We start from the raw sequence: 12,555 nt of genomic DNA on the forward strand, positions 1-12,555 counted from the left end.
TGTGTGGTAGGTGTGTGTGCCATGTGGTGTGTATGTGAATGTGTGGTAGGTGTGTATGTGGTGTGTATGTAGTATGTGTGGTAGGTGTGTGTGCCATGTGGTGTGTATGTGAATGTGTGGTAGGTGTGTATGTGGTGTGTATGTGGTATGTGTGGTAGGTGTGTATATGTGTGTGGTGTATGGTGTGTGCATATGTGATGTGTGTGGTAGGTGTGTATGTGTGGCATGTGTGTATGTGTGTCATAGGTGTGTGTGTGTAGTGTGTGGTGTGTGTGAGATGTGATGTGTGTGGTAGATGTGTGTGTGGCATGTGGTGTGTGTGTGATGTGTGTGGTAGGTGTGTATGTGTGGCAGTGGTGCGTGATGTGTGTGGTAGGTGTGTATGTGTGTGTGGCATGTGTGTATGTGATGTGTGTGTGGTAGGTGTGTGTGTGGCATGTGGTGTGTGTGTATGTGATATGTGTGGTAGGTGTGTATGTGTATGTGTGGCAGTGGTGCGTATGTGATTGTGTGGTAGGTGTGTGTGTGTGGCATGTGGCGTGTATGTGATTGTGTGTCATAGGTGTGTGTGTGTAGTTTGTGGTGTGTGCGTATGTGATGTGTGTGGTAGATGTGTGTGTGGCGTGTGGTGTGTATGTGATGTGTGTGTGGTAGGGGTGTGTGTGTGTGTGGTGTGTGTGTATGTGATGGGTGTGTGACGTGTGTGTGTGTAGTGTGTGCTCTGTGTGTGTTCATATGTGCTCTCTCTGCCCCCATCTTCTCTTTTTCCCTCCCTTTCCCCAGTCCCTTTTTTCTTTCTCTCTCCTAAATACTAACCCGTTCATCACATACAATTTCAAACCAGTGGAGGAGTCCCCATAGGCTTGAATCTGCTATCCGGGAGTCATTGATTTACCTGAAGTCACGGGTCTTAGTCTGCCAAAAGAGCCTTGTTTCATCCTTTTCAAAACGAAGACCAACTTAACAGTTTCATGTCCTCTTTCCAGAATTGATGTCCACTCATGAGCTTGAAAAGAAAGAATTGGAAGAAAATTTTGAAAAACTGCGGCTGTCATTGCAGGTTAGTATTTCTTTAATTTTCTTACCTGATACCAAGATAATGGCAGCATCGTTATTCGCACCCACAGACATTCATTCAGCACCTACTGTGTACTAAATCCTGTACTAAACATTGGAACATAAGGTAAATAAGTCATACTGCCTACCCTGAAGAAATGTGCTGTCTACTCGGAGAGCTGTGATGCAAATAGTAACAGACAACAGGTAACACATACTTGCACCACATGAATAATACAGTTAGTGAATGCCACAGGCATTCAGAGAGATTACTGTGCACTTGCTGTGGTCTGGAGTATCGGAGGAGTAACTGAGCTATGTTCAAAGCCAGAGGAGGACTTGGGGAAGAGAGTGTTCTAGGCCGGGGAAATGGTGCAAGGAGGGTTTTGCAGGTCAGAATTCACATGCTCTGAGACTTACAGAACATGCCCTGAGATTTACAAAACATGCTCTGAGACTTACAAAAGGGGCTGCAGTTACCTGGAGGTGGCTGAGATGACAAACACCGTCTCCACCTCTCACCATCACCTTTAGGAAATGCTGGTCTCAGATGCCAGAGGAGCTGCCTGTGTCCTGCAGGCCTCTAAGGAGAGAATGCAGGGTGTCCCGGATCACCTGTGTCTCCTTCCTGCTTCCTTCCTGCCTTACAGAGACGCAGGCAGCTGCTTGTGTGAAAAGACATTGACAACCGCCAGCCGCATGGAGGAGCTGCCTGGGAAGCCAGGGGGACGCTGGGGGCCCTGCTTCCACTTCCAAGTGTAGCAATTCCAATCACAGCAAAATCATTTTTTAAATGTTAGGCACACTCTCATCTGGAATTGTGGGAGGTGAACCCCATAGCTTCATACATAGGCAGGAATTCTGCTTCTTCGAGGGCTCACTTTCCTCTGGCAACATACATGGCACTGAGCCCGCCCCACCAAGAGTCCAGGACTGTGGAGAGACCCAGGGTCACACCCTCCAGTGTACTCTGCAAAAACTAAAATGTGTTATGCCTGCACAGTGCTCGTGTGGTTTGCCCTTGGCCAGTGAACCCAGACTGCCTTCCTCGTATACACATCCTGCACCAATAGTTGTGCTATCCTTAAAGGAACACAAATCAGGAAACTGACAGCCATACAGCCATGTCACAAAAACCCCATCCAATCCCAAACCCAAAGAAATGAGAGTTTTTGTCTCGTCTGGGAATTGGCGCCCTACCACTGACACCAGATGGTCCTGAACTGGACATATGTTCGTTGTGACTCTCCGTCCAGCACAATCCGTTTGGGCTGGAGGTTATTTGGTGCAAGGAGGGTGGAATTGCTCAAGCCAACCTCCTTGGTCTACAGGCACCTGGAGAAACAGGTTTGGTGGTTAGAGATTTGAATTTGTGCTTAAATCCCCGCTGCGCTAGCTCTTACTAGCTTTCACATCCTGGAGAGTTATGTAGCCTCTGTAAACCTTAGTTTACTCTTTAAAATAAGGATGATGACACTACTTTTCTCAAGGTGTGAACAGATTAAGGAAAATAACATGTCAGAAGTGCCTAGCCCAGGGTTGGCTTAGGTCGGTGCTAATAAGTGGCAGCTATTGTGACTATTGTAATAATAACAAGCATTGTTACATTTATTGTGGTTATTGTCATGATGTCGGTTGACTCCCCAGTGACCCACACTGGGTCAGGCCACCAGCCGGGTCTTTGTGCATGACATAAAGAAGCCAGCCCACGTTAGCTGCAGCAGCGTATGCTCTCCCTGCAGATCTGGTTTGAGTAATGGTGAATAAGGCAGACACATCAGTTTGGTATTTTAGATCCATCCTATGTTGTAATTGCCTGAAGAGTTTGCTGTTGTTTTATTTTTTAATGGAGGGAAAGAGGCTTAAAAGAAATGCTTTCTCTGGCAACACTGAGGAGGTTTGGTGTAGGAGCCATGGTCATTTTTATAGTCAGTATAGCAGGTGACCTGTGCTGCGGGCCTGGAGGGGCTGCCCAGGCTGTGATGAACATTTCAGCTCATAGGCCTGCAAGCTCCCACCTGCAGCGTACTGCCCCAGTGCACTGGCATTTGCATTTCATGGCACTGTGGGAACTTTTATTTCTTTTTTTTTTTTTTTTTTTTTGAGACGGAGTCTGACTCTGTCTCCCAGGCTGGAGTGCAGTGGCCAGATCTCAGCTCACTGCAAGCTCCGCCTCCCGGGTTCCTGCCATTCTCCTGCCTCAGCCTCCTGAGTAGCTGGGACTACAGGCGCCCGCCACCTCGCCTGGCTAGTTTTTTGTATTTTTTTAGTAGAGACGGGGTTTCACCATGTTAGCCAGGATGGTCTCGATCTCCTGACCTCGTGATCCACCCGTCTCGGCCTCCCAAATTGCTGGGATTACAGGCTTGAGCCACCGCGCCCGGCCTGGAAACTTTTATTTCTTAAAAATAAAATGGAAGTACGCTGGGTGCGGTGGCTCATGCCTGTAATCCCAGCACTTTGGGAGGCTGAGGGGGGCAGATCACCTGAGGTCAGGAGTTCGCGACCAGCCTGGCCAACATGGTGAAACCCCATCTCTACTAAAAATACAAAAAAAAATTTGTCAGACATGGGCCGGGCGCGGTGGCTCACACCTGTAATCCTAGCACTTTGGGAGGCCGAGGCGGGTGGATCACACAAGGTCAGAGTTTGAGACCAGCCTGGCCAGCATGGTGAAACCCCGTCTCTACTGAAAATACAAAAAAATTAGTTGGACATGGTGGTGGGCACCTGTAATCCCAGCTACTCAGGAGGCTGAGGTACGAGAATCCCTTGAATCTGGGAGGCGGAGGTTGCAGTGAGCCAATATCAAGCTAATGCACTCCAGCCTGGGTGACAGCGTGAGTCTCTGTCTCAAAAAAAAAAAAAAAAAAAAAAAAAGAAATAACTGGAAAAGAGAACAAAAAAAGAGGAAAAGGAACCTACTCAGGGAGCTTGCAGACCAGGGTCGTCCACCATAAGAAAGCAAGCAGTCAAGCCAGTGCTTCCCATGTTAGTGTCACGGTGTACACTTACTAGCATTCACAATATCGCCTCCCATTATTTGGTGGATGAGGCCATTTCTCTTGCCAGAACAGTTCACGGGAGGCTGGGCACAGTGGCTGACGCCTGTAATCCCAACACTCTGGGAGGCCGAGGCGGGTGGATCACTTGAGGTCAGGAGTTCAAGATCAGCCTGGGCAACATGGCGAAACCCTGTCTCTACTAAAAATACAAACATTAGCTGGGTGTGGTGGTACGCACCTGTAGTCCCAGCTACTTGGGAGGCTGAGATGGGAGGATCCCTTGGATCCCTTGAGCCTGGGAGGTGGAGGTTCCAGTGAGCTGAGATCGTACCATTGCACTCCAGCCTGGGCAACAGAGTGAGACCCTGTCTCTGTCTGTCTCTCTCTCTTTCTCTCTCCCTCTCTCTTTGTGTGTGTGTGTGTGTGTGTGTGTGTGTGTGTGTGTGTGTGTGTGTATCTGTATATCTGTATCTATATACTTTTTTTAGAAGAGTTAATGGGAGACCCTAGTTTCTGTGTTTTGATATTATAGAAATGGTGCTGGGCAAAGAGCTTTGGACTGGTCTGCATGAGTGAGACATGAAGGGTGAAGCTCTCCTTGGGCATCAGCGGTCCTTTGCCAGCCTGTGGTCCTGAGAGTCATGGCCGGAGCTGAGTGGGGCAGGGTCAGTGCAGGTGCATCTGCGCTGGGAGCTGGGGAAGGGGTGCAGTGTCTCCATAGACACCCTTATATTCCTTCAACCTGCAGGTGGAGAGTGGCCAGCGGCCTGCCTAGCTGGCAGGCATGGGAAGGCTGAGGGCTGGGAGCGCCAGTCTGGCCACGGGGCGGGTCTGAGCAGGGAGGAGGAGACTGTGTGGAGTTGGCTTACGTGGCAGCTCCTATCAAGGACATGCAACCCAGTCCTGAGGCCGGGAAGGCTGTGTGGGAGCCAGAGTGAAGCGGGAGTGAGAGGGAGCTGGCTGGAGGAAGGCACTGCCAGCAGGAGAGCTGGCACGAGAGGAAAGGGAGGCAGCAACGCTGGGAGGACGCTGTGTTAGGGAGTGTGCACTGCAGCTTGAGGGCAGTGGGGTAGGAGAGAGGGGAAGGACAGGTTCCGGTTTGCACATTAGAAAGAGTGCCTCACTACAGTGTGAGGGCAAAGGAGTGATCATTCAGAAAAAGACAGGAATCGTCTCAGAAAGTAGCCAGCAGAGTGGCCGGAGCTCAGGGGAGTCTGTGGGTTCTAGGGACATTCAGGATGGCAGGACTTGATTATGGACTTGGTGATGAGAAGGTTTGGTGATGTGGGAGGGGTCCCAAGGGAGAGAAGGAAGTCAAGGAGGGCTTGAAGGGGTCTGGATTGAGCTTCCTAAATGAGAATACATCTTTGAAATAGGTTAATCGTGGTCCTTCCCAAAGCCAGGGGCTGGGTGCCTCCTGGACAAGAGGCACCTCTGAGGATTCTCTCTGATGATTGTCTGCCTCTGTGGGATCAGAGGTTGTGAAACGCCCCCGGCTCACTGTGCTTTTGTGGTCTCTTCCTGACAAAGCACCAAGGAGCAGTGAGCCGAGGGCAGACGCGGGGGGACACCCTCCTCCATCGTGTGGCTGTGGGGGTTCCCCTTTGGCTCCTCTTTCTCCAGCCCCCAGGGAAACACTCTGAGGGTGCTCAGGGCACAGTGGTGGCCCACTGATCACAGCTGCCCAGGCTGTGGTGGCTGCTGTCTGTAGTGGCCCCAGCTGGACTCCTTGTATCATTACTTGCAGGACCAGGTGGACACGCTGACCTTCCAGAGCCAGTCTCTGCGGGACAGAGCCCGCCGCTTCGAAGAGGCCTTGAGGAAGAACACAGAGGAGCAGCTGGAGGTAGTTTCTGGATTCCAGGCTTCCAGCCCCACAGGGACCCCACTCCAGCGAGGCCAGCGGGGCTCCCTCAGCAGTCCGGTCCCAAGACAAGGCCTCTCTGTGAATCCACTGCTGAAGTGACAGCTGGTCACGGCCTCCCCTGGATTTTTAAACAATTGCTGTCAGCACCTCTCCCCTGAGACAGACAGCAGCTGTGGGTTTCTCCAGCGACGTGTTATTTTTGCCAAATTCCGCAGCATTCCCCAGCTGGAGTCCCAGGGCTCCTGTGATAAGCATGGTCTGGAAACCCCCACCCTGGCCCGACCACCCCTTCCAGCCCATTCCCCCGGCCCGGCCACCCCTTCCAGCCCGTTCCCCCGGCCCGGCCACCCCTTCCAGCCCGTTCTCCCGCAACTTTTTAGGCTGACGTGGGGCAGCCTTGGCTGCAGCATGCGTTAACAGGATGAGGGGAATTTTTTCCAGAAAAGCTGGCAAAGTTCCTTCCCTCTAATGTAGGGTTGCCAAATAAAATACAGGACACCCAGTTAAATTTGAATTACAGATAAATTTTTGAGTATAAGTCTGTCCCATGCAATACTTATACTGAATTGTTTAAAATGTCATTTATCTGAATTTGGATTTAACAGGACCTACTGTGTTTTGTTACATCCAGCAGCACTACCCCAACGTGACTTTTGTCTAAAATGGCTTTTCTGCTTCTTAAACCACTTGGCTCATTTCCTATGCATGGGCTCTTTACGGGAATAGGTGAGACCTGTAAGAGTCCCAGCTACCTCGTGAATCAAGTCTTCCAGGTGAATGTTAAAAGCCAGTGTTGGGTTTACTCTTTCTACCCCATGAGCTCCCTGCTGGGCATAGGCTGGCAGCACCCAGCAGTTCTGAAGTCAGACTTTCCAGTGGACGATGGCCGTGTCTCACCTGCTCCCCCACAGAACTGGATTTTAGGAGGCTTCTCAGTGGGAAACTTTATCAGGGAAGGCTGTAGCATCCTCTCTCTTTGGTGTCGCAGTTGCCATCAGGGCACTTGTCCCAGGAGGATGGATTTAGCTGGATTCGTGGTATTGGTGAATACTGGGTTTTGTCGGGAGCCCCGGTCAACAGCTCATGGCTCTGTGCCCCTGTAGATTGCGTTGGCTCCTTATCAGCACTTGGAAGAAGACATGAAGAGTCTGAAGCAGGTATTAGAGATGAAGAATCAGCAAATACATGAGCAGGAAAAGAAGATTCTCGAGCTGGAAAAGCTGGTGAGTTGGTCCGTTTGCTCGCGAGAGTAACTAACCTCCATGACATTCCTGCTGTCATCACTGAGATCATTGTTGACACTGAGGTGTTCAGCCAGGTGTGTCTGTTACCTGCCCATTGCTTACACCTATGCAGAAAATCCCACCACGGGCCTTTCCCAGGAAGCCAGGAGCTCTCATAAGGAATCTTGGAGGTGGCCTTATCTTGTCCAACTCTGGAGCCTTTCTGATGGGTGGCCTCTTTCTGCTTTGCGCTGGTTTTCCCACAGTCCTGCTGTCTCCTTGCCCTCTCTTGGGGATGTGTGGTGACCCAGCACAATGCAGCATCCCCAGTGCCCAGGCACTGCACGGAGCACTTTCCCCGAGCCTGCTCCTAACTCCTACAGCTGCCTGTGGAGGAGCTGCCGCCCCCAGCCGCTTTACAGATGCGGAGATGGAGCTAAGAGTCCTGGCCCAGTGCTTCGGGTCCTCACAAGGCAGAAGGGGCCAGGGATCTCCCTGGGGCCCTTTTTATAAGGGTATTAATCCCATTCACAGGGGCTCACCCTCAGGACCTAATCCCCTCCCCAAAGCTCCGCCTCCTAATACCATCACTTTGGGGTTAGGTTTCAGCATAGGAATTTTCGGGGACACAAACATTCAGTCCAGAACAGAGTCCTTGCTCTCACCCACACTCGTCCACCTCAGCCCACCAGCCTGGCTCCTGCAGAGCTAGTAAAGGGGAGCACAGAACACCCAGGATTTCACACAAGCCCCCGGCCAGGGCTAGAGTCCCAGAAAGGTGTGCAAAGGGAGTGGAGGAGAAGCCTCCTTCCAAGGGCAGCCCATCTTGATCTGGAAGTTGGCCCCAGGATCTCAGATTCTTATTTTTTCCCTTTATTATTGTTACTTTAAATATAAACTTCTGATACTATCAAAAGGAAATATGTGTACTGTGGAAAATTATGAAATAAGATAAACAGAAAATAAGCAGATTATAGCATCATATTCCTACCAATGCTTATACTTTCCAGAACTTTTTCTCTGTAAGGCAGTGTCTGCACACACACACGTACTGTACCATGTGTTTTATATCCTCAGCTTGCCATGTCAGGCAGAAACTGATCATAACATCGAATTTTTAAAGCTCCCCATTTGTGAAATGTCCCTTGCATCTGTACAACCAAACCAGGGGCTGATCTAGGGCCACCCATTACATTTGGTGGCCATGTTGCCTCTCTCTCTGGAAGCATCCCTTTTTGCAAACATCTCTTGCTGCACGGGTGCTTCTCAGTTAATGGGGGCAGACCAGGTGATGCTGGACTGTCACCAAGATTCTGGGCGATGCTGACCACTCTGCACCCTCCAGCAGCTCAGGACTTCCCAGCTCAGGCCAGGCCTAGGGCTGGCAGGGAGCTACAGGGCAGCGCCTGCCTCAGCCGAACCCTGCCTTGCAGCCTTGCCAGTGTGGGGACCAGCTGCTCTGAGAGCAGCCACCCTTCCTCCCGCTCCTGGCTTGGCCACTTGCATTGGGTCACCAGCAAACCTCTGGGTTTACTTGGCTGATTTTAGCCCTGCTTCAGGCTTTCTGCCTGCCCGTATGGCTTCTCATCCCAGAAACGTTTCCAGGCAAAAAGGAACCTACTTGATCACTTCCATCTCCTGGGAGCAAAAGTGAGGGCTGGGTGAGGGGCCTTGCTAAAGAGGGGGCCAGAGGCCAGTCGTGGGGCCAGGATTCCGAAGTCCTGTTCATGGACTAGGGACCGTTTTCTTTACAGATTAACTACATTAACAGTGAACGTGTCACATTCTTTTCGGAAAAGAATTTATTTCTAAAGTGGTCTTAGAATCGAACTGTACTTCAGCCAGGTCTCAGGCCCTCGAGGACATGCTAACAGAGGAAAAGCATCAATTACTGGGGAGTAACAGCCATGGCATGATGGGATTTGGGGAATGTACCCAGCTGCTCTCCGGCTTTGCATTCCTGGCTGCCCGTAGCCTCTAAAGGAAAAAGCGTGCTTACGTTATTTAGATTTCCTGCCTCCGTTGATTCAGGATGTCGTGTCGTGCACGGACGGCTGGCCAGGGATGCTGCTACGGTGTGGTTGACACTTCGGGAAGAACCATGAGACCCAATAGTCAAACGAGGTCCTAGTGGTATTCATGGTTTCTCCCTGACAATGGCAAGGGCCTGGGGACACTCACTATAAGAAATACATTTTACATCAGAAACACACACACACACTCACACATAATATATATAAAATAAAAATACCTGAAATTTGCTACATACGGTGCACATGGGCGTTTTCTATACTGTTTCGTTTAAAGAAGAAATGCTAGTCACATTCCTCTGACCTGATTTTACAACCCACTAATACATTGCAAACTGGTATTTGCAAAATGCTGTTCTTGATAATCCTCCAATGCCCAGAGCTGAGGGCACCGGTTTACTTCCCATTTGATGGCCTTGCTAGAACCTCTTAAACACTGTTTCCTTTATAGGCAGAAAAGAACATTATCCTAGAAGAAAAGATCCAGGTTCTCCAACAGCAGAACGAAGACCTCAGAGCAAGGATTGACCAAAACACAGTTGTCACCAGGTAGGTGGGCTGGGTGTCACCTATAAAGTGGCTTTCCTCTTGAGCTTCTTTTTGTTGCAGCACCCAGTTTCCCTCACTCTGGGCTGTGAGTCTTTCCCCGCAGTTTCTTGCTGTTTTCCCCCAAGACCTGAAGAACAAGAGCGTGCCCCTGTGGCCATCTTGCCTATTCCTGGCCACATATCAATGGGCCCCACCTTGGGAGACATGAGTGAATCAGCAAAAGTGTGCGGCAGGGTCCTCCTGCAGCACTGGGAGGGGAAGGGGTTTATTATTGGAAGAGATTAGGAGAGGAGGGCCAGCTGGGTGTTCCCAGGCCAAAAAGAGAGTCACCATTGGTTGATACCGCAACTTTCAGAAATTCACAATTTCCATCCAGGTCTTGCCTGTCCCTGTGGGGCCCCGCTCTGAGGTGCCCCAGCTTTCAAGAAAGGGTGTTCAGGCTCCTCCCTCACACAACGCAGTGTGTGGATAGAGCAGGGTTTTGGCTTCCTCAGCTGCTCTTCGGTGTGGGCTGAGCCATATCAGTAAGACCCAGGCCCGAACCCTTGCCCACTCAACTAGGCTCCTCAGCATTCACCTGTGGTGTGTTACCGTTGCACACATAACTCGTGCATATGCACACACTCACATGCACTCACACAGGCACTGCATGCTCGCTCACACACTTGCGTACTCCCACTCATGCACACTCACTCTCATACACTTATGCACACACACTCATACAATCCTCACACCTATTCATATACCCTATTTGCACACTTGTGCACGCATATCCTCACATGTACATGCTTATTCACATGTACATTCTCACACATACATATGCTCTTACACACATGCACGAATGGACACACAGCCATTGCCCCCATAACTACGCCCCTAGTGCGGGCATTTTGTTCTCAGCTCAGAGGCACATAGGAAAGGCTGTGCTGGGGGCAGCAGTCTCCCTTTGCTCCCGAAGCTGCAAAGGTGCCCTGTCAGCAGAGCAAGTGCAGACTTTATCCAACAGAGCTGATTTTTCTGGACCTCGGTCTGTCCAGCTTTAAAATGCATATGTACTTGTTCCTGTCAGTTCCTCAAAGGTGCTGTCATTCTTCAAAAATGCAACAAAGCAAGCAACTTAGATTCATTTTTTCACCCACTAGTCTTTATCAGCAAATATTAACTGAGCATCTGTTATGTGCCTGGCACCAGCTGGACGCTGGGGGTTCAGCATGCAGACGGAGCCTTGGCCTCTGTCCTCCGGAGCTCCCAGTCTAGCAGGCGGACACAGACCCCTAGCGCAGCATGTCCATCAGGGGAGGACAGCTGCTGTCGTGCAGGCACAAGCCTAGGGCAGGGAGGCCAGGAGAAGGCACCCCCAGCTTCCCGGCAGGCTCAGGAAGGCCTGCGGCTCGTCGCTGCTCTTGTGCTGTTGTCATTGTCAATTGCCAGCTCCGCGGCTGTCTCTCCTTTCGGAGCCTCCTGGCAGCACACCCACTCCAGCTCTCCACTTCCCTCCTTTCAATCGCTGGCCTTTGCTCTGTCCAGTGGACAGCCAGTGCCCCTGCTGACCAGGCAGAGGGCCTGTGAGATGATGGCTGTTGGCCAGAGAGGCTCTGGGAACAGGTGTGTCATTGGGCTAAATGGAAATCATGACTCCACCAAAGTTCTTGGTCACTGGGTCGCCCTGGTCCCTGTTCTCCCTGAGGGCATCATGGCCTCCTCCCTTTGTCCTGCACCCATTGTCGTGACCTCAGGTTCGGTGTCCACTAGCATGATTGCTACTTGTTTTGTCATTGTGCCCGTGCAGACAACTGTCGGAGGAAAACGCTAACCTCCAGGAGTATGTTGAGAAGGAAACCCAGGAGAAGAAGAGATTGAGCCGAACCAACGAAGAGCTGCTTTGGAAGCTCCAAACTGGGGACCCAACCAGCCCGATTAAACTCTCGCCCACATCTCCCGTTTACCGCGGCTCCTCCTCGGGGCCATCCTCTCCGGCCAGAGTCAGCACGACACCCAGATGACGCCACTGCGCGGCCTGCGGGAGCTCCGGCTTCTCGTCCTCCAGTCTCCACCCCGAGGGAGCACCGAGCCGGTGCCGCCGGAGCTGGCCCTGTGCGCATGCTCAGTAGCTGCGAATGCATCCTAGGCGCGTCCTCCTCTGATCCCCGTGTAAGACTGCCCTGGTGTCGGCACTTAGGAACGTGTAAATGGTAAAGTCTGATGTGCAAACGTTTTACCATAGTTAGAGCCAAAAGAAAGACACTTGCAATTGTTCTTGAGCAATGAACTTTCACTGCAGAATTTCAGGTTAGTTACAAAAAGCTCAGTTTTCAATATACATTGAATAATCATTGTGTACTGCACCGATATGTGTGTATATTTAGATATACGTATATACACATGCTGCGGTTCTCAATTTCATTTTTTATAATATGAAGTGCTGACATATTTTAGTGAAGGTCAGCAGTTTTCTAACTTGTGCCTAAGAATTATTGGGAAATGAAAATGCATTTCTATCTAGCTTCCCAGGAATATTTCTACCCAAAATAGAAAAAGGAAAAAAAAATAAAAAAGATACAGAGAAGAAGCGCCTTTCAACTCACCACCAAGTGGTACTCTCTTTAACACGAACACCAGCTATTTGTGAACGGTAACTGCCTTTGGAACAATCAGCTTCTTAGTCAACATGATGTGAGATCACTATTATTCCATTCGCAAGTTTTCATTATTGAGACTCCTGTCATGAGCGGCTGAGGGAGAGCAGTGGGAAACCCGAAGGGGGTTTAATAGTTCTGCAGATGTTTCTCATGACAGTGACTCATCTCTAACAGTCTTGTAAACAC

General features: G+C 50.5%; 1 protein-coding gene across 1 annotated transcript in view; it reads left to right on the forward strand.

The window, feature by feature from the left end:
* MTUS2 (microtubule associated scaffold protein 2) overlaps nucleotides 1-12,070 on the forward strand; it is a 624,304-nt gene extending 612,234 nt beyond the window's left edge. Inside the window, exons 12-16 of the mRNA XM_025364093.1 lie at nucleotides 987-1,060; nucleotides 5,809-5,907; nucleotides 7,032-7,151; nucleotides 9,633-9,730; nucleotides 11,520-12,070. Of these exons, the coding sequence (XP_025219878.1) occupies nucleotides 987-1,060; nucleotides 5,809-5,907; nucleotides 7,032-7,151; nucleotides 9,633-9,730; nucleotides 11,520-11,733 (605 nt within the window). The 3' untranslated portion in view covers nucleotides 11,734-12,070. The remainder of the gene's footprint in view (nucleotides 1-986; nucleotides 1,061-5,808; nucleotides 5,908-7,031; nucleotides 7,152-9,632; nucleotides 9,731-11,519) is intronic.
* The last annotated feature ends 485 nt before the right edge of the window (nucleotides 12,071-12,555 follow it).

This window comes from Theropithecus gelada, chromosome 17 (genome assembly GCF_003255815.1).
Source record: "Theropithecus gelada isolate Dixy chromosome 17, Tgel_1.0, whole genome shotgun sequence".
NCBI lineage: Eukaryota > Metazoa > Chordata > Mammalia > Primates > Cercopithecidae > Theropithecus > Theropithecus gelada.